The 17,627-nt window shown below is 37.2% G+C and overlaps 2 protein-coding genes across 3 annotated transcripts; both read left to right on the forward strand.

Annotated features, from left to right (window-relative positions):
• The first annotated feature begins 2,224 nt into the window (after nt 1-2,224).
• LOC21391935 (LON peptidase N-terminal domain and RING finger protein 3) lies at nt 2,225-9,188 on the forward strand. 2 transcript variants are annotated; one of them, XM_024161294.1, is made up of 18 exons: nt 2,225-2,451; nt 3,349-3,450; nt 3,909-3,991; nt 4,115-4,199; nt 4,284-4,370; nt 4,968-5,029; nt 5,171-5,364; nt 5,457-5,517; nt 6,022-6,199; nt 6,556-6,594; nt 6,704-6,765; nt 6,887-6,923; nt 7,330-7,379; nt 7,468-7,537; nt 7,757-7,832; nt 8,454-8,533; nt 8,626-8,694; nt 8,963-9,188. In XM_024161294.1, the coding sequence occupies exons 1-18, from the start codon at nt 2,377-2,379 to the stop codon at nt 9,026-9,028; spliced, it is 1,476 nt and encodes a 491-aa protein (XP_024017062.1). In that variant the 5' UTR covers nt 2,225-2,376; the 3' UTR covers nt 9,029-9,188. The 2 variants fall into 2 exon arrangements, with proteins under 2 accessions (XP_024017062.1, XP_024017063.1); XM_024161295.1 differs by having other exon boundaries at nt 2,226-2,451; nt 8,934-9,188.
• A 5,232-nt stretch (nt 9,189-14,420) lies between these two features.
• LOC21391937 (probable receptor-like protein kinase At5g61350) lies at nt 14,421-17,394 on the forward strand. The gene has a single exon (XM_010091586.2). It carries the CDS (start codon nt 14,737-14,739, stop codon nt 17,392-17,394), a length of 2,658 nt encoding a protein of 885 aa, XP_010089888.1. The 5' UTR covers nt 14,421-14,736.
• The last annotated feature ends 233 nt before the right edge of the window (nt 17,395-17,627 follow it).

Below are 17,627 nucleotides of genomic sequence, written 5' to 3' on the forward strand. Positions count from 1 at the left end.
GATTTTTCTTTTTTCTTTTTATAAAGAAACAACTTCTTGTTATGTATGAAATCCACAAAGAAAAAAAAAAGATTTCATGTAATGTATATTTTCTATCATAAAATTGTATCACAATATATGTATTTATTCCTTTTTAGCAGGAGTGGATGATTAGAGAAAAGGTGTGGATTTACAGACACCAACAACTATATTTCTATTAAAACAAACGATTAAATTCATTTTAATCCTACAATAAGAATAATATATGAATATTTAAAGAGAATTATGTGAAAAGCTACCTTATTAATAACATACGTTTTTAAAATGTTAGATTTTGTTAATTTAATACGATTCAACAGTTAAGTTCAAATGGAACTCAACTTTTCATGGTAGAAGTCAGATGTCTAAATTATGCATAAAATCATCATAGTATTTCTTTATAGCATGCTACAAAACTAATGAGAATTGTATTTCTTAAACAAAACTTTTTATTTATTTCTTTATAGTATTTCCATAAACTAGTATTTATTTATCTGAGTTGTCGGTTAGACCTAGCCCATGCAAGTTAGAGAAAAAATACAACCTAACTTGTATGACGAGGTGGGGCCGGGTTGGCCCGATTAGGTAAAGAAAACATACAGCTCAACCCAACCTTTATACCCGATGACCGTATACAGGTCTAGCTAGCTCATGTGTTTCATTTGCATTTTAATTTATCTTTTTTTTTTATAAAAGTTATATGGATTAAAAACTTTGGCTCGACCATGCTCGATTCTTATGCGGACCGAATCGACTCAACCCCAATATTGGGCGAATTGAAAGAAGTGGCCATAGGACGACTTGTCTAGCCCTGGCCATATTTATAGCTCTGTATTGATGATGATGTACTCGTGAAAGACGGCCTACAAAGATTCACTCACGTACCACCCAAGGATCGATTTGGATTTGCTCGCGGTGAGACTGAAATTATATGTGGGAGTGAGAATTTTGGTTTGAGTTTCATAATATAAAGAAATAGCAGAAAATTTTGTGGATAGAGTATTAGGAATCTTTGATTGGAGATTTGATTATATTTCATTAAGGCTCATTTTCCTCCACATATGTTTTCCTCTTTTACCTCCACCGATTGCTCCATTGTATATTTTTCCTTATATTCACTTTCATTTCTTGTACAGCCCCACTGATTACGTACCACCCAAGGATCGATTTGGATTTGCTCGCGGTGAGACTGAAATTATCTGTGGGAGTGAGAATTTTGGTTTGAGTTTCATAATATAAAGAAATAGCAGAAAATTTTGTGGATAGAGTATTAGGAATCTTTGATTAGAGATTTGATTATATTTCATTAAAGCTCTGTGATTTGTGATATTTTTCCTTATAAAATACAACTTTTACTCATTATAAATCCAAAAGTATCATAGAGAGAGAGAATTTTTTTTAATGGTGAGAAGTTTTGGTCTATAAAAAGAAAAAAACAAAGCAAGAGACACACCGAAGGCCAGATTAGAGGTGGTCGAGATGGGGCCACGACCGTCAGCGGAGGAAGCCCCAAAGGAGGCAGACGGTGAAGGCGAGGCTTTTGGGCTAAAGACGATAATGGAGGAGTCGTTGGCCACTGCCATTGTTGTGCATGCCCTAACTTTTGATTATCAGATTAGATTGATTAAAAATTTAGGAGATGAGTTTAGGACAATTTCGTCTTTTTAAGGATCATTTAGGTTTTAACGTGAATAATTTAACGAAACTTTATGGAAAAAAATTAATTACACCTATTTATTAATGTTAGCGACTATTTTGTTAAAATTTTAAAAAAATAAAAATTAAACTATCATTTTTTAAAGAAGTTGGTGACTATCCGTGTCAATTATTTTTTTTAAAAAGAAACCTTTTAGCAATTAAAGTATCGTTTATTTCACTGATTTAAATTTTTTGTTTTAGATTTTTACAGTAAAAATTTTTAAAAAAATATCAAATTTAATTTTTTTTATTATAATAAAAATCTCTTAAAAAATATCACATCTCAATTCGAATATTTAAAGTGAACGAGCGTAAATAATAGAGAAACATATAACCGCGTCACGCGCTCATGAGCAGCGTTGGTGAAGTTTCGTATTTATAACAAGTGACAGGTACTACTGTAATAAGAATCTAAAACTGGACTTTTAGAGAGAGAGAGAGAGAGAGAGAAATCCAAAATCCAAAAGAGGTAGCTTTCCTGGGGTCCTGAAAAGAAGTCTTTTGCCTACGCACATCAAACCACGTAGCCGAATTTGGTCCGTGCGAACTGCGAACGAACCAACACCAACGTCAAAAAAGCCTTCTCCAGCTTCACTTTCTTCTCTCTCTCTCTCTCTCTCTCTCTCTCTCTCTCTCTCATTCTTCTTCTTTCTTCATTCAATGTCTCACGGCGACGTCGTTTCGCCGTCCCTGTTCGCCGCCGACGGGATTGACGACGTCGACGACTACATTTCGGTAACCATCTGTTCTTCTTCCTCCTCTACCTCTTTTTTCATTTCTTGATTCCGTTTCTGTTTGGTTCGCGAGAAACTGTGGGATAATCGGATTAAAAATCGAGTTTTCCTTTCAATGTTAATGCTATGGTTGAAGTCTCGGTTCGTTTTTGTTTTTGGCCGGAGAAATTTTGGATTAATGGAGGGGAAAATGGAGCTTTATTTTTATTTTTATTTATTTCTCTCTCTCTAAATGGTTGTAGTGATTGTTTATTAGTTGGGAGCGGAGAAAAAGAGAATGTTCTCGGCGGCAATTTCGCGTATTTTGACTGTTTTGATTAGCTGAGCTGAATTTTCATATATCTGAAAATTTGTATATTGTAGGATTGTTGTAAGTTTCTCATGCGTTTTCTCAGAGATCAATTGGTGTTTACTTTTTACCTTTTTTTGTTCTTTTTTCTTTTTCTAACCCTTTAAAAGAGGCTTTTGTTTGTTTCTTTTGTTTTTCATTTCCAATTGTTTGGTTGCTGAGAACAATTTGCGTAAAAAACTCGAAGAAATTTGTTTTCTTTCTTTCGTTTTAACTCTTTGCCAGCTCTCTGGTCAGTGTGAAATCCAAGGAAAAGTGGTAATAGAATCGAATGTTGATACTGTTTTGGTTTGTTCCTGACATTGGTGTATCCAAAATGTACTGTTTGTAGATGCTCTTTTCTTAAGTCCACTTTCTAATGGAAAGTTATTTGCTTATTTTAGAATGGAATTATATGGATGTTTTCATTATGGTTCTCAATTTTGAATCTTATGTGGATTCTGTCAAAGTTATTTGCTTGTTCTTTTCTGGTTGTATGGAAAATGAATTTCTGTTGACATTTGAAACTGTGCCCCGGAACCTAATGGAAGGACTTGGATGAAACTGCAGGCACATGATGGAGGACAATCATTGCCTCGGGACACGTTTGATCATGTTTTTGACCTTGTGCAAAGAGGGAATCGAGCATTTAGAGAGAACCGTTATGAGGAGGTGGCATTTTAGCAATTTAAAGTCTATTTCCTGTTGGGTTTTTCAATTCTAATTGTCTTGTAGTTTGATGGAATCTGTATGAAATTGTAGTTTGATGGAATATCTATGAAAAATGTACAAAATAGCTGTTAGAGCATTTAAGGATTATGGTGGAACTGGAAACTACCAAGCGGATTACAGTTTAATTTTATTCTTCTACACTTATTCATGTTTTAAAAGAAGTTGGTTTAGTTTTTGAGGTAACAAACCATTGAACTTTAGACAATTGCGTAGGCAATCTGTACGTAGATATCCATAGTAAACCTTGAATCTGTTTGCAACTTGTCATTTTGTATGCTTAATTACTCCAGGGAAAAAAAAATGCCTTCAATAGGCTTTCTTTTTGCTTGAAGAAATTTTTTATGAATTCTTTGAAATTCTTGTCCTGTATTTTCTCATTAATCATATTATTTGTTCAGGCAATCAATTGTTACTCACGGGCTAATAGCATTAAACCAAGTGATCCTGTTATCCTTGGCAACCGTTGTGCTGCTTATATAAGGTTAAATGTTAGTCATTGATTTATTTTCCCTTTTGTCCTCTACCATTGATTATTTATCGCTTGCTTTTCGAATCATCTTTTGAAAGAGTTTGGACAGCATTAACAATGCCTACTCTCAAGCAGGATTAGTAAATTCTTGATGCACAGACCTCCATCAGCTTCTGAATATAGACCATTGAACGGGCTTGATCCAACGACACATGCTGAAGTAAGTCTGCTTGTATCATAATTCAGTAAAAAGTCAAGCTTCTTTTGCCTACATTCTGAAATGTTTTTCTTCCAATTATTTCAGCTTGCGTTGAAGGATGCAGACAAGTTGATTAACTTACGCAGCAATTTGGTGAAATCATACATTCTAAAGGCTGGTGCTCTTATTTTGGTATGAAATTGTCACCATTTTGTTTATATGTCGCAGGGAAAGGGTCATTCCTGGGTACTTCATATTCAGTATCTCTTATTAGATAGCATGCGTGATGCACCTAAGTGGAACGTGCATGTATTATGATTTAAACTTTTTCAATAGGATACTTTTGTTTCCCTTAGTGGGGGGGGGGGGGGGGAGGGGGAGAAACAAAACCTATATTTCCTTTGTCCTATTTTCTCTGACAAATGGAGAAACTTATTCTGCAAGAAAATCAAAGAAGGAACAAAAAAAACCAGAGGTTAGGTTCACCATCACTCCAAGAAACTCGCCTATACCAAATGTAAGCAATCCTCAAGCTAATCAGAGGACCTAATGAAAAAGAATTAACTCATCTAGCCCCAAGATTGGAAGTTTAGCATTCTGCACTTCAATGAGCTTAAGGCACTGGAGTAATTAAAAATATAAAAATACGTTTTGACACTCAGCTTTTTGTGCTTTCATTTGGGATTGACAGTGACCACTTGTGTGTGTTTGTGCTGTTAGAAAAGCTGTTGTCCTTCTTAGTTGTTTGGTAACAGTTTTTTCTCAATTTAATCTTGGCGTGATTTGCAGTTGGAGAAATATGAGATGGCCCGAGATGTTATTCTTTCTGGTCTTCAGGTGGATCCTTTTAGGTAATACTTGTAACATAACGATTCTGTCAGTTAAAGGGCTAGAGATACTTGTATTGTAGGATGTTAATTCCTACTTGCTATTTAATATTTATACAAGGTCCCACTTGGTAATGGTTTATGTTCTGTTCTGGTAATATGCAGCAATTCTCTTAAGACTTCTCTTCAGAATCTGGAGAGAACTCAAGGCAATTTAAGGGGGAGGAGAGACCATGGAAGGCCGGAACGTACTGATGATTTCGATTGTACATTATGTCTGAAGCTACTTTATGAACCTATCACAACCCCTTGTGGGCATTCTTTTTGTCGCTCGTGTCTATTTCAGTCAATGGATCGGAGTGAGTGTTTTACTGTAGTTGATCCTGTTTCCAAAGGTCTATAGATCAACTTATATTTCACTCCTTTTTAACCCTTGTGTTGAAAATGTTAGGTAACAAATGTCCATTGTGTCGGACAGTTCTTTTCATTAGTCCAAGAACCTGTTCTACCAGGTAATTTTCCTTTTGGTATTGAAAATTGAGTGAGATAACTCGTATCAGCCCTCTTTCTATGTATGCTTTTGTTATTGAGAATGTTGTTGGTCGAAGACAAGGCATCCAGGAGTTTAATAAATAAGATATTTTAGGTTGATATATGTATAGCTATTTCATAAACAGTCGTCATCATCATCATCTGATTAGTAGACCACCACTGTCCATATATATTGATTGATGCCGCCTTATGCGGGATAATAGCAGTAAATAGAATAAGAGAAAGTTACTAATGGGGTCGATCTTTATCTGTGAAATCTTTTTGGTAGGGGCCAGTCTACATTCTTGTGTTAATAATGCACGCAATGCTTGAAATTCATGATGGTTGAACAACCATATTCTTTTTTCTTTTTTCTTTTTCTTTCTTTCTTCCTTTTTCTTCTCCAACACATAAACTACAAACCCCATTTATCTTAGTCTCTTAACTCTAGCTACATTTTATGACATCATATGGGTTTTTGCCAGTGTGACACTGAACAACATTATACAAAAGAATTTCCCAGAGGAGTATGCTGAAAGGAGGACAGAACATCAAAGTTTGACAAACCTTGGTGTTGATTTGATGCCTCTCTTTGTCATGGATGTTGTCATTCCGTGTCAGAAATTTCCACTGCATATATTTGAGCCTCGTTATAGACTTATGGTGAGTTCATTTGCTTGTTTAACTGCTTGTTACATGTCTTATCAGATACGTACATCATCAAAAACCTCTGCTTCTGTGTATATGCTTCACCTACATATCATCGTCTATAGGGTCACCAGTTCTAAACATTTTCTATGTTTCAAGTTTCAACGAGGTTATAGCATGGTCAGAAGGTGACTGTTAAGTGGAAAGAGCTGGATTGCTATGAAAATAGTAAATCCTGGAGCCTGAAATTTAATTTTCTTTCCAAAATATCTGAATGAATGATTTTGCAAAAAATTAATGTTATCATAATATCCTTAACTTATTCGTTTGGAGAAATTATTGTTTTTGTATTAATTATGACTTGAAAACAGGTGAGAAGGATAATGGAAGGCAATCATCGGATGGGAATGGTAGTTTAATATTAATTGTCCTTGTCCTTTTCCTTTCATCCTTAAGGTATATCAAAATGACCAAAAATCCCTCACTGTTATTTATTGTGCCTTTCTACTGATTGTGTAGGTTATTGTTGATCCTAATACGGGTACCTTAGCTGATTTTGCTTGTGAAGTCGAGATAACTGAGTAGGTCTTTTATTTTTCGCCCTCTTCTTGTAGATTTCATCGTTTACTTGTTTAATTTCAAGCTCCATGGTAAACTTCGTTTGGTTGATTTTTTTCCCTTAAATACCTGTTGTGCATACAGGTGTGAACCACTTCCAGATGGGCGTTTCTATCTAGAGGTTAGACATCATGTATCTTCATACTCATGCACCGTTTACTTTAACTGCCTTATGGGCGGCCGAAATTTAATTATTCAAACATTCTGTTTGTCTACCTTTTTATCCAGAAAAATGAAAAAACTATTCTGGTTTGTTCCAATTTGACAAGTTGGTAATTATCAGGATTTTACAATTAATAAAAAAATATCCACTCCAAATATATTTCCGTGTAAAATATTTTTTGTGAAGTTTCTATTTATCATTGATGTTTGGTCGTATAATTGTATCTTTTTCCCCCTCTATTTAGCTAGTTCATTGGATTGGGATGAAACAGACTCTCCTCTTAACATATTTATTCAATACGAAATTATGGTTATATCCTTTTACAGCAATCCATTTGTGAGTTTAACAAAGCAAATATATGCAGATTGAAAGTCACCAGAGATTTCATATAATTCGTTCTTGGGATCAAGATGGGTGAGTTACCAGTGTTTTTATATGAGCTACCTGCTACTCATTTGATCTGCAGTTCGCTTTCTTAAATTCTTTCTGATGTGTAATACAGGTATCGTGTTGCAGAGATTGAATGTGTACAGGATATTTATCCACCCGAAGGGTCAGAAGAAAGAGCAGACGTAAGTTTGCCTTTCCCTTTTATGGTTAATGTTGAGCCAGAGGGATATAGTTTTCACTAAATGAGGTTTCCTTTTTTAAATGGGATTGTACAAGACCATCTAGGCAGTATATTGATAACTTAACTTGTCAGATGTATCAATGTAGGAAGATACAGAAATAGGTACCTTGGTTTTTTCGTATTGTTTGATCCTTATGAACTGCTTTCTACACGGTTACAGTTACAAGAGACGACAAATAATGCAGTCGAATATGCTCGGTCATGGATAACGAGGGCAAAAGAAGCAGCACAATTTGGTGAGACACTGAGGGATAATATACTCGTTTCACAATTTACATCTGTTCTCGCTTGCAAATTGACTGGAATTGTCCTCGTCGAGTTTGTGGAATAAAACATTTAATTGCTAGATCTCCGTTTTTGGAAGACAAAGGAAAGGATAGTTGTCTAATATTGTTCTTTTCCTTTCTTAACTGGTCTGTATACTGATATCTTTTTATTATCCTTGGTAAGGAAAAAAAAAAGCTCAGTAGAATTAGTAATATTGGTAAAAACGCTTTAATGAAGCCATTATTTGACAGGAGATTGTCAATTTCTAATATTTTAATTTCCTTTTTGTTTTGCCACTAATGATGTTACTATGTTTGGTTTTATTTTTCCAATTTAATTTTTTTTATGGTTGCTTTTATTTAAATACTTTCGCTTGGACGATGTCATGTTGGAAGACATTGAGGAAACACTTTGCAAACCTTTTCCTAGTTTCTCTAGCAAAAGATAAATGTCTTGCATTTTTTAGTGAATCCTTTGAAAATCTTATCAGTGCTCATGCAGTCTGTCATTACCTTGTGATGGCTTATTCAATTCTAAAGTTCTTGTTTGCATATTGTCCATATAATTATTACGTTTCTTTATTGCTGTAGATCAAAGAAAACTCGAGAAAATTCATAATCTTGAGTCTATGATGCCCACAGCACAAGATCCCGAGCGCTTCAGTTTTTGGGTAACTTTTTTTTCTTTTCTTTTTTGTTACGTAACAAGTATATTAGCTAATAATCATGTTTTGGACCAGTATTAATGTATACTTGGCTGCAGCTTGCTACCCTAACAAATCGGAGACCTCATGAAAGATTGGAACTACTGCGCATGAGAGACACAAAAGAGGTAACGAGTAGTTCTTGGTCATGTGAATTCCATTTCATGAACATATTTTGTTGTTGGTGTGGAAAAGAGTATTGCCTGCTACTTTTGAGGTTGTTTTTCTATAATACGCAGTTTCTCTTTACACCACAGTTCAATTGTGATGCTGACATATTCATTCATTAACTTCATTTTGTTCATCTATTGCACATTTAGTCGCAATTTTATTTTTCTCTTTACTTATTTATTTGTTTATTTTTTAGAGGATGACACGTGGACTGATTTATCTCAGAGCAGAGCAGCAGGGTTGCCGAGTGCAATGATAACAAGTTGTATTAGGTTTTGTTCCCAATTGTGATGATTTCGTATATTTGTAGAGATTGAATTTGCTAAGACGATTTTATAATTTATTTACATGACAAACATTCTTTTGTACACAACTATAGCGTTGTGGATTCTTTTTGTTTTGTTTTATGAAAATGAGTTATACTCAAAACTATCTGTAAAGGAAAATAAGGAGCAGCTTTTAATTTTTAATTTTTTTTTTCAAAACCTTGTATTATTTTTGCGGTAAAATATCATGTACTTCTGTTCGATTATAATTGTTATTGTTGACGGCAAAAAATGACCAACTTTAGAGGAACTGAATTTTTAGAGTAAGATCCGATTCAAAAGCAAAATACCATCAACGAATCAAAATAAAAATGAAAGGAAAGAGGGGATACAAGCATTTAGAGTGGTTTGACCCAATGTGACCTACATTTACTATGATTTTCATTGAATTAATGAGATTACACACTCAAATTCTCTCTTACGTGCTCTCTCGACATTCAAAGTAAGGAAAAAAACGTAAAGAAGTCTTCTCTGAGAGTGAGGATTCGAACCCCCTTCTCCGCTTCCTCTTCTCGTATTTATAGGGCCCTTCCCCTCGAGTAACCATCCCTTGTGGATGTAACCGTTGGTCATGGGTGTAACCGTCCTACCCATGTCCACCATTTTTGTGTCTCTTACTCTTCTTTTAGTATGTGGCTTTTCACTCCTCCTTGGACATAATCTCCGCTTCCCTTGATGATAATATGCATCTCATGGGATTGCTGACGTGGTGATTCTCTTATTTAACTGGGATTGCTGACGTAGTGTTTTCTTTGTTTTCCACGTGATAAATTGAGTCAGGGAGTTATGCTTATTTTAACTTGCTCTAGTCCAAAGAACTTGTCCTATGAAGTTAACCTTTCGGAGATTTGACCTCGAGGTATTGAGCTCAATGTACTGACCTCATAGTGCCAAGCTCAAAAGTACCGAGCTCAAAGTATCAAACTTAGGGTGTTGAGCCTAGGACACTTAACTTGAGGCATTTAGCCTAGGGCATTTAGCCCAAGGCATTTGACCTAAGGCATTTTGGGTTAAGGTATTTTGACTTAGGGCATTTTGGTCAAGGAATTTCAGCCTAAGGCATTTAGCCTAGGGCATTTTGGCCTGAGGCATTTTGGCCTAGGACATTTAGCCTAGGCATTTCACCTAAGGCACTTAGCCTGGGACATTTGGCCAGGACATTTTGGCCTAAGGCATTTTGGCTTAAGACATTTAGTCTAGGCATTTGACCTAAGGCATTTAGCCTAGGACATTTGGCTTTGGACATTTTGGCCTGAGGCATTTTGGCCTGGGGCATTTTGCCTTGGGCATTTTGCCTTGGGCATTTTGCCTAGGATATTTGGGTTGAGGCATTTTTTCCTCATTTACCTACCTAGGGTCACTCATGTCACTTATTCATCTTAACATACTAGGCTCAAATTATTTAGTTCGACATACCCACTTTAAATTATTTAGCTCGATATATCCAGCTCAAAATATCAAACTTAGGTGATGATCTCAAGGTACCGAGCTTAACTTACCCAACTCAATTTGAGCTTCGAGTTTATAAATAACTTATGTGGAATGTCATGTTAAACTTATGATAAATTATTGTATAACAGTTATACATTACAAAATGTGTATATATTTATATATATACACACATATATATTACCAATGTAAGATTAGGTTCTTAGCACATTACTCATCAAATTTCTATATTACTGCAGATGCTGATGAAAATATAACTATTAAAAATTCATCTATTTATATATTTTACTGCAATATTGTTGCATGGCGAATTATAGTACTATTTAAGGTTGCTCCTTCAAAGCTTGTCTAATCATGTATACATGTTGAAATCGTTATCTTTGATTTATCATTCTTTTAGGAGAGTATGACAAACATCATATCTCATCTCCATAGGTGATCAAAGTCTATGTCAAAGACTCATAGGGCAAGACGTGGTCGCAAAGTCTTTTTGCATTATAACTTGTGCTCCCAAGTAGCATTTAGATTCTTATGATCCAAAGTCAATGTTTTAGCCGACAAAAAAGAAAAAAAAAATCAAAAGTCAATGCTAATTTCAAGTGATACCCACATCTACATCAACAACCATTTGTCACAATAGAGTGTCCACATATATCTTCAAGAAGTGTGTACCCCTGGCCCTTGAAAGCATGATCGCTAATTGATTCCGTCTCTTGTTGGTGAATTAAGGATGTGTTTTTCATAGTTGCGTGAAGTGGACCATATAATAGACAAAGGGGGAGACGTGATAGCAAAGCTTTTGCGTTATAATTTGTCCTCCCAATTAAGCTCCTTTCATTCCAAAGTGGTGTGTGGGGGGGTCTACGCTAGCCATGTCTTACGATAAAACCATATGTACACGTCTCAGATAATATGTACAGTTGTACACTATCCCTTGATGGCAGTAGGCATTATAACTTGTTATGTATCTTCTTGGTGAAATATTACTTAAGGATATTGTAATTCCTAGTTATGTGTGAATATATGCGTACCAATTTTAGTGGACTAAGTCATGTTCTGTACCAATTATTAAGGAAATAGAACTATTAAGCCTCGTTGGTTTGAATTGTGTTGATTTGAATAGAAAAATTCTAACATAGTGGTTTGAACTGGCATTTGGTTGTACATTTAAAGTTTTAATTCGAATAATGAATATAATTTGAATTAGTATTTGGAATTTGATTCTAATTTGACTACAAAAACATTATTATTTATGATTTTTAAAAAATAATAATGCATTAAGACTTACAACCTGTACGTATTTTTAAAAAAAAAAAAATTTGTGCAGCGCCTCTTAAAGTATTATACGTTAATTTTTTTAGGATAATTAGCACAGATTGTCCCTAACCTATTTAGTTAGTGACAGTTTAGTCCATCTTTTTTTAGTTTTGACAAAACACATCTCAAACTCCTTAAGGTGCAATTTACATCTTTCCCTTAACATCCGTCAAATTCCCAACAGAAAATCCCACATGACCCCTCACATGGCCTTATAATGCGGGGTATAATCAAAAAAGCATCTTGTTGGTCACATTTGAGCTAAAATTATTCCTTGAAGCTCGCAACATTCTCTTCTTCTCTGGAGCTTCGCCGCCCTCTCTCCAAGGAGGTGATGAGAGATCCTCTTGTTGTTTCCACTCGACAAATTAGTTTGTCCTCCATTTCACTTTTAGGACCTTTTTTTCTTCTTTTTTTGTTTGATTTTTTGGAAAACTTGAGAAAAGATTGGAAATTGTTTGAAATTTGGGCGTGAATAGAAATAGAGATGCAACAATGGGCCGGGGCCCATAGGCCGGCCAGGCCCATCATGACACAGTGACGGGTCAGACCGGCACGGTCCGTCACTGTTCAAGGCACAGCCCAGCCCATAAATATTAATGGGTTAGGCTGGGCCAACATATATCGACCCATGGGCTAACTCGGCACGGCCATGAAAAATCATGGACTAGGCCGAGCTTGGGCGGGACTGGGCCAGCCCGTCTAGGCCCATGATGGGCCGGCCCAGCCTGGCCCGTCTAGGCCCATAATGGGCCGGTCTAGCCTATCTAAGCCCATAATATTTCATGTTTTTTTTTTCTTTTTTTTATAGTAATTTTGTTAACATCTTATGTATAATTATCCTGATTGTACTTTTTTTTTCTTATTAAGGTTTTATCCTACTGAGTTTTCCTTAGAAAAGTTTTTATTTAATGAAAAAATCGTAAATAAAATATCCATTTTCCTATTTCCATTGATTATTTAAACTTATATATTTGTTACTTTGTGTAAAAATTAAAAATAAAATAATTAAAAATAACACGTTTAGATGAGCTGACTCATTTAAACTCATGATGGACCAAGATGGGCTTTGAGTGAGCCAACCCATTCAAGGTCCATGACACGGCCCATTCTGACTCGCGACACGGCTCAACCTGACACACGTAAAATTGACCTGTGGTATGGGCTGGACTAAGGTCATTCTTATACGGGCCGGGGCGGCCCGGCCCGCGGCCCGCGTGGGTCTAAGGAGAACGGGTTAGGCCGGCCGACCCGCTCTTGCATTTCTAAATAGAAATTCGTGCTGAGGGCCACGAAGGTGGGGCCGCAATGGGGAGGGCCACGGCGAGGAGATCTGGTTTGCAGTGGAAAGGGCTGCGATGGGGGGCTCGAAGTGTGGAGGCTTTACGGCGGAGGGATTCCGAAATGCTGCGGCAACGACTCTAGTTCCCAGCGGTAACAGATCCGATTAGCGGCCTCAACCACTGAAACAAAAGGTTGTAAATGTGGTCTTTCCCTTTAAATCTTCTCTGGCGTTGGAGAAGATGGTCCCATTCTGGAAGATTCAAAGTTATCCTCTGGTTTGGGATGGGTACTGTTGTCATGTGCTTAGAAGTAAGGCAGCCCATATTCTTTTTGAATATGCTTTGAACACAATTTTTGATTTTTTTGGCATTGGGATTAGCCCCTTTTTTTATCTGATATAATTTTGCCTAATATAACCCATTTATGAAATCCATGGTTTCGTTCAAAGAAAAAAAGTGGTGAAATGGAGTTCTTTTAGCGGTGGTGGCAATTGGGGGTGGCCGGGTGGGTTGCTGCAAGTGGTGGTGAGGTTGTTGCTGGAGGGTGTGTTTTGGGGAATCGTATTTTTCTGGTTTTAGAGTTTTTTTTTTTTTTTTTTTTTTTTTTTTTTTTAATTCAGAGATTGAGCTTCAATCTCCATAAATTAAAAAAAAAAAAAAATTAGTTTAAGAGTATTTTGGTCTTTTCAGGAAAGAAGAGAGTCTATGCATTCCGTTAAAAACTTGACAAAATATAACGGAAAGATAAATTACATTTGATTAAGGAGTTTGGAGATTGTTTTGCTAAAATTAAAAGAAGGATTAAGTTGTCACTAATTAAATAGATTAGGAACTATCTTTGCCAATTACTTTTAAAAAAAAATGATAATGTATAACAAATATTACAAAAGATAATATCTCATTGAAGAAGTATATAAAAATCTTTTTTAGGCGTCTTTCAATGGCAACAAGTGGAGGAAAATATAAGGGGGGAAAAAAAATTGTAACACGCAAGAACTACCAAATCTCAACTGTGAGGTGTATACCATTCAGCTTGTAAATAACTGATCTAATAGGAAAAGAAAACGTGGTTAAAGAGAAAATACCTGAACGCATAGAGAATGACTTGTTTGAAATATGTGAATATATACAAGTTAGTGATGATAACATTATTATATATTTAGGCAATATATACAAGTTAGTGATGATAACATTATTATATATTTAGGCAATCATTCTTTTAGTGGCTTTCAGGGCCCAACGCATAGTTCGTTGTCCTATATATATACTCGCACACATATATTCTCTCCATTCTGTTTCTAATTTTCTTTTACCGACTCTTTTTCTTCTCACACATTAATGAATCAAAACAACAACAACAAAAAAACATGCCTGCACGTATTTCCCTTGTACGTGCCTCCAACAACAAACCTCCTTATTTCCATCCATTTTTGTACACTCACATCCGCGAGAAAAAAACCCACTTTCAGTTTTCTCGTCCATTTTCCTTCCATCCAAACAAATCCAAAACCCAAAAAAAAATAGCACAATGCAAAAACTTATATCCATCATCATCATCACTTTCTCCACCATGTCATTACAATCCTAGCTCAAAAGAAGGAAAAAAAAAAAAAAAAACATAACAATGGACGAGTTTTTCCCACGCAGAAACATATTAGAACCCCATAAACTCTCTTCCTTTTCCCTTCCCTTAATCCTTCTCATAATCTTGATCAACTTCACAATTCCTTCTTCTTCTCTCTCTTCCTTTTCACCTGCTGATAATTACCTCATCGACTGTGGCTCTTCCCAGCAGACCAAACTCTCCGACGGCCGGACTTTCAAGTCGGAGCGCGACACGGCGTCCCTCCTGTCCTCCTCCGACGACGTGCAGATCTCCGCGGATTCAACGTCGATATCGGCCGCAAAAGCATTGTCTTCCTCCATCCCTTCTTCCTCTCTTCCACTGTTCACCACCCTAAGGGTTTTCTCAGAAGAATCCACGTACAGTTTCCACATCTCACAAGCCGGGACCCACTTTGTCCGTCTCTACTTCTTCCCTGTCCCCCATGCAACGTACAATTTCACCGCCGCAACGTTCACGGTCACCGCCGATAACTACGTTCTTTTAGAAGACTTCTCAGTTTCTGATTACGCCACTTTTGTTTACAAGGAGTATTTCGTCAACGCCAGTGACAGATTTTCTCTCGTATTCAAGCCGAAGAAGAAATCATTCGCTTTCATAAACGCCATTGAGGTAGTTTCTGCTCCTGATTCTCTTGTCGCAGATTCAGCCACGGCCGTTTTTTCATCTGGGGTTTTCAATGGTTTATTTAAAAACTATGCTTTCCAAGTTTTTTACCGGTTGAATGTTGGAGGGCCAAATTTAGGTCCTGAAAACGACACGTTATATAGAACTTGGGAATCTGATAGTGCATATAATGCGTTTGTACAAGGGTCTAAGAGTGTTTCTGTGTCTCCAAAAACTGTGAAATACCGAGAAAATAATGGAGAGTTAAGTTTAACCCCTTTGATTGCTCCCAATTGGGTTTATGCCTCAGCTCAGGAAATGCAAGATCCTGTTGTTATGGAACCCAATTTCAATCTCACTTGGAGGTTTAGTGTGGATCAGGGCTTTTCCTATTTGATTAGGATGCATTTTTGTGACATTGTTAGCTTGGCCCTCAACAGCCTTTACTTCAATGTCTACATCAATGAGATGATAGCGGTGTCTAGTCTCGATCTTTCGAGTCTCACGGGAGCTCTAGCCACCGCGTATTACCGGGACTTCGTGCTTGATTCGGCGAATGTCACGAACAGTTCCATCATGGTTCAGGTTGGTTGTGCTAATCTCCAGTCAGGGGTGAGAAATGCTATTCTTAATGGATTGGAGATTATTAAGATAAGTAACTCTGCTGGTAGCTTGAATGGTACTTTCACCGTTGATGGGAAATACAAAGGGCCTGGTAGTTCAGCACTTAGTCCTATGAAGATTGTTGCGGCTGTCGGGTTGGGATTGGCAGTGACGGTGATGTTTTTGCTCGGTGCGGTTTGTGTTCGGTGGCAGAGGAGGCCTCAAGGTTGGGAGAAACGGAAGAGCTTCTCGTCGTGGCTTCTGCCGCTCCAAGCCGGCTACTCAAGTGCTAATTACTGGTCCAGCAGGAGCAGCTCTAGGAGGTCTAGTCTCTTTGGCTCTCGCCGCAGCAAAAGTGGCTACTCGGGCTATTTTGCCTCCTCTGTTTACTTTGGAAGAGTCTTCACTCTCGGTGAATTGCAGGCTGCGACGCAGAATTTCGACGAGAAGGCAGTGATTGGGGTTGGCGGGTTCGGAAAAGTATATCTTGGGGTGTTGGAGGATGGAACCAAGTTGGCTATAAAGCGAGGAAACCCAAGTTCGGAGCAGGGGATCAATGAATTCAAGACTGAGATCGAAATGCTCTCCAAGCTCAGGCACCGCCACCTTGTTTCGTTGATCGGGTTCTGTGATGAGCAATCAGAGATGATTCTCGTATATGAGTACATGGCTAATGGTCCGCTTCGCGACCATCTATATGGCTCAAATCTCCCTCCTTTGTCATGGAAGCAAAGGCTTGAAATCTGCATTGGCGCTGCCCGTGGCCTGCACTATCTCCACACCGGCGCAGCACAGGGCATAATTCACCGCGATGTGAAGACAACAAATATCCTGCTCGATGACAATTTCGTTGCGAAAGTTGCTGATTTTGGCTTGTCAAAGGCTGCACCATCATTGGACAAAACACATGTGAGCACAGCAGTGAAGGGCAGTTTTGGATATCTTGATCCCGAGTACTTCAGAAGGCAACAACTCACAGAGAAATCGGATGTTTACTCATTTGGGGTGGTTCTGTTTGAGGCCTTATGTGCAAGGACGGTTATAGATCCTAAGCTGCCAAGAGAACAAGTGAGCTTGGCTGAGTGGGCAATGCATTGGCACAGAAAGGGAATGATTGAGAAGATCATTGATCCTCACATTGCTAGCAACATCAACGGCGAATCGCTTAAGAAGTTCTTGGAAGCGGCGGAGAAATGTCTCACGGAGTATGGCGTCGATAGGCCTTCCATGGGAGATGTGCTGTGGAATTTGGAGTATTCTTTGCAGCTTCAAGAGGCAGCGTCAATGCAGGTAGAAGACAAGAGTGAATGCATGATAATTGGGATGGAGAAACAAAGTAATGGGATTGACTCAAAAGAAGGACTTGATTTTGAGATCGCTGATGATTCTAGTGTAACAGTTGAGGGCTCTTCTTTGTTCTCTCAAATGGGTCATTTTCAGGGAAGATGATTGATTGATTGATTGATTGATTGATTGATCCCTGGCTGTGATCATGATATAATTTCCAAGTTTGTGAATTTGGTGATGGTTTAGTATTTGTGTGATTGAACTCAAAACATGATATGAACATGGAAATTTCACTTCTAGAACTAGTGATGATTCTCATGTTTATTACATGTATTTCCATAGTCTCAATTGAACGTACCTTTTCCATTCTGCATTGCATTTTGTCTTGTTTGCAA

The sequence above is a fragment of the Morus notabilis genome, unplaced genomic scaffold (assembly GCF_000414095.1).
Source record: "Morus notabilis unplaced genomic scaffold, ASM41409v2 Scaffold1202, whole genome shotgun sequence".
Classification (NCBI taxonomy): Eukaryota; Viridiplantae; Streptophyta; class Magnoliopsida; order Rosales; family Moraceae; genus Morus; species Morus notabilis.

What these genes read in the sequence shown, in the direction of transcription:
- LOC21391935 (XM_024161294.1), top strand. Translation starts at nt 2,377, where the DNA reads ATGTCTCACGGCGACGTCGTTTCGCCGTCCCTGTTCGCCGCCGACGGG. An exon ending in ATTTCAGTCAATGGATCGGA is followed by an intron (nt 5,365 to 5,456) that starts GTGAGTGTTTTA and finishes TGAAAATGTTAG; the next exon opens with GTAACAAATGTCCATTGTGT. An exon ending in AGCCTCGTTATAGACTTATG is followed by an intron (nt 6,200 to 6,555) that starts GTGAGTTCATTT and finishes ACTTGAAAACAG; the next exon opens with GTGAGAAGGATAATGGAAGG.
- LOC21391937 (XM_010091586.2), top strand. Translation starts at nt 14,737, where the DNA reads ATGGACGAGTTTTTCCCACGCAGAAACATATTAGAACCCCATAAACTC.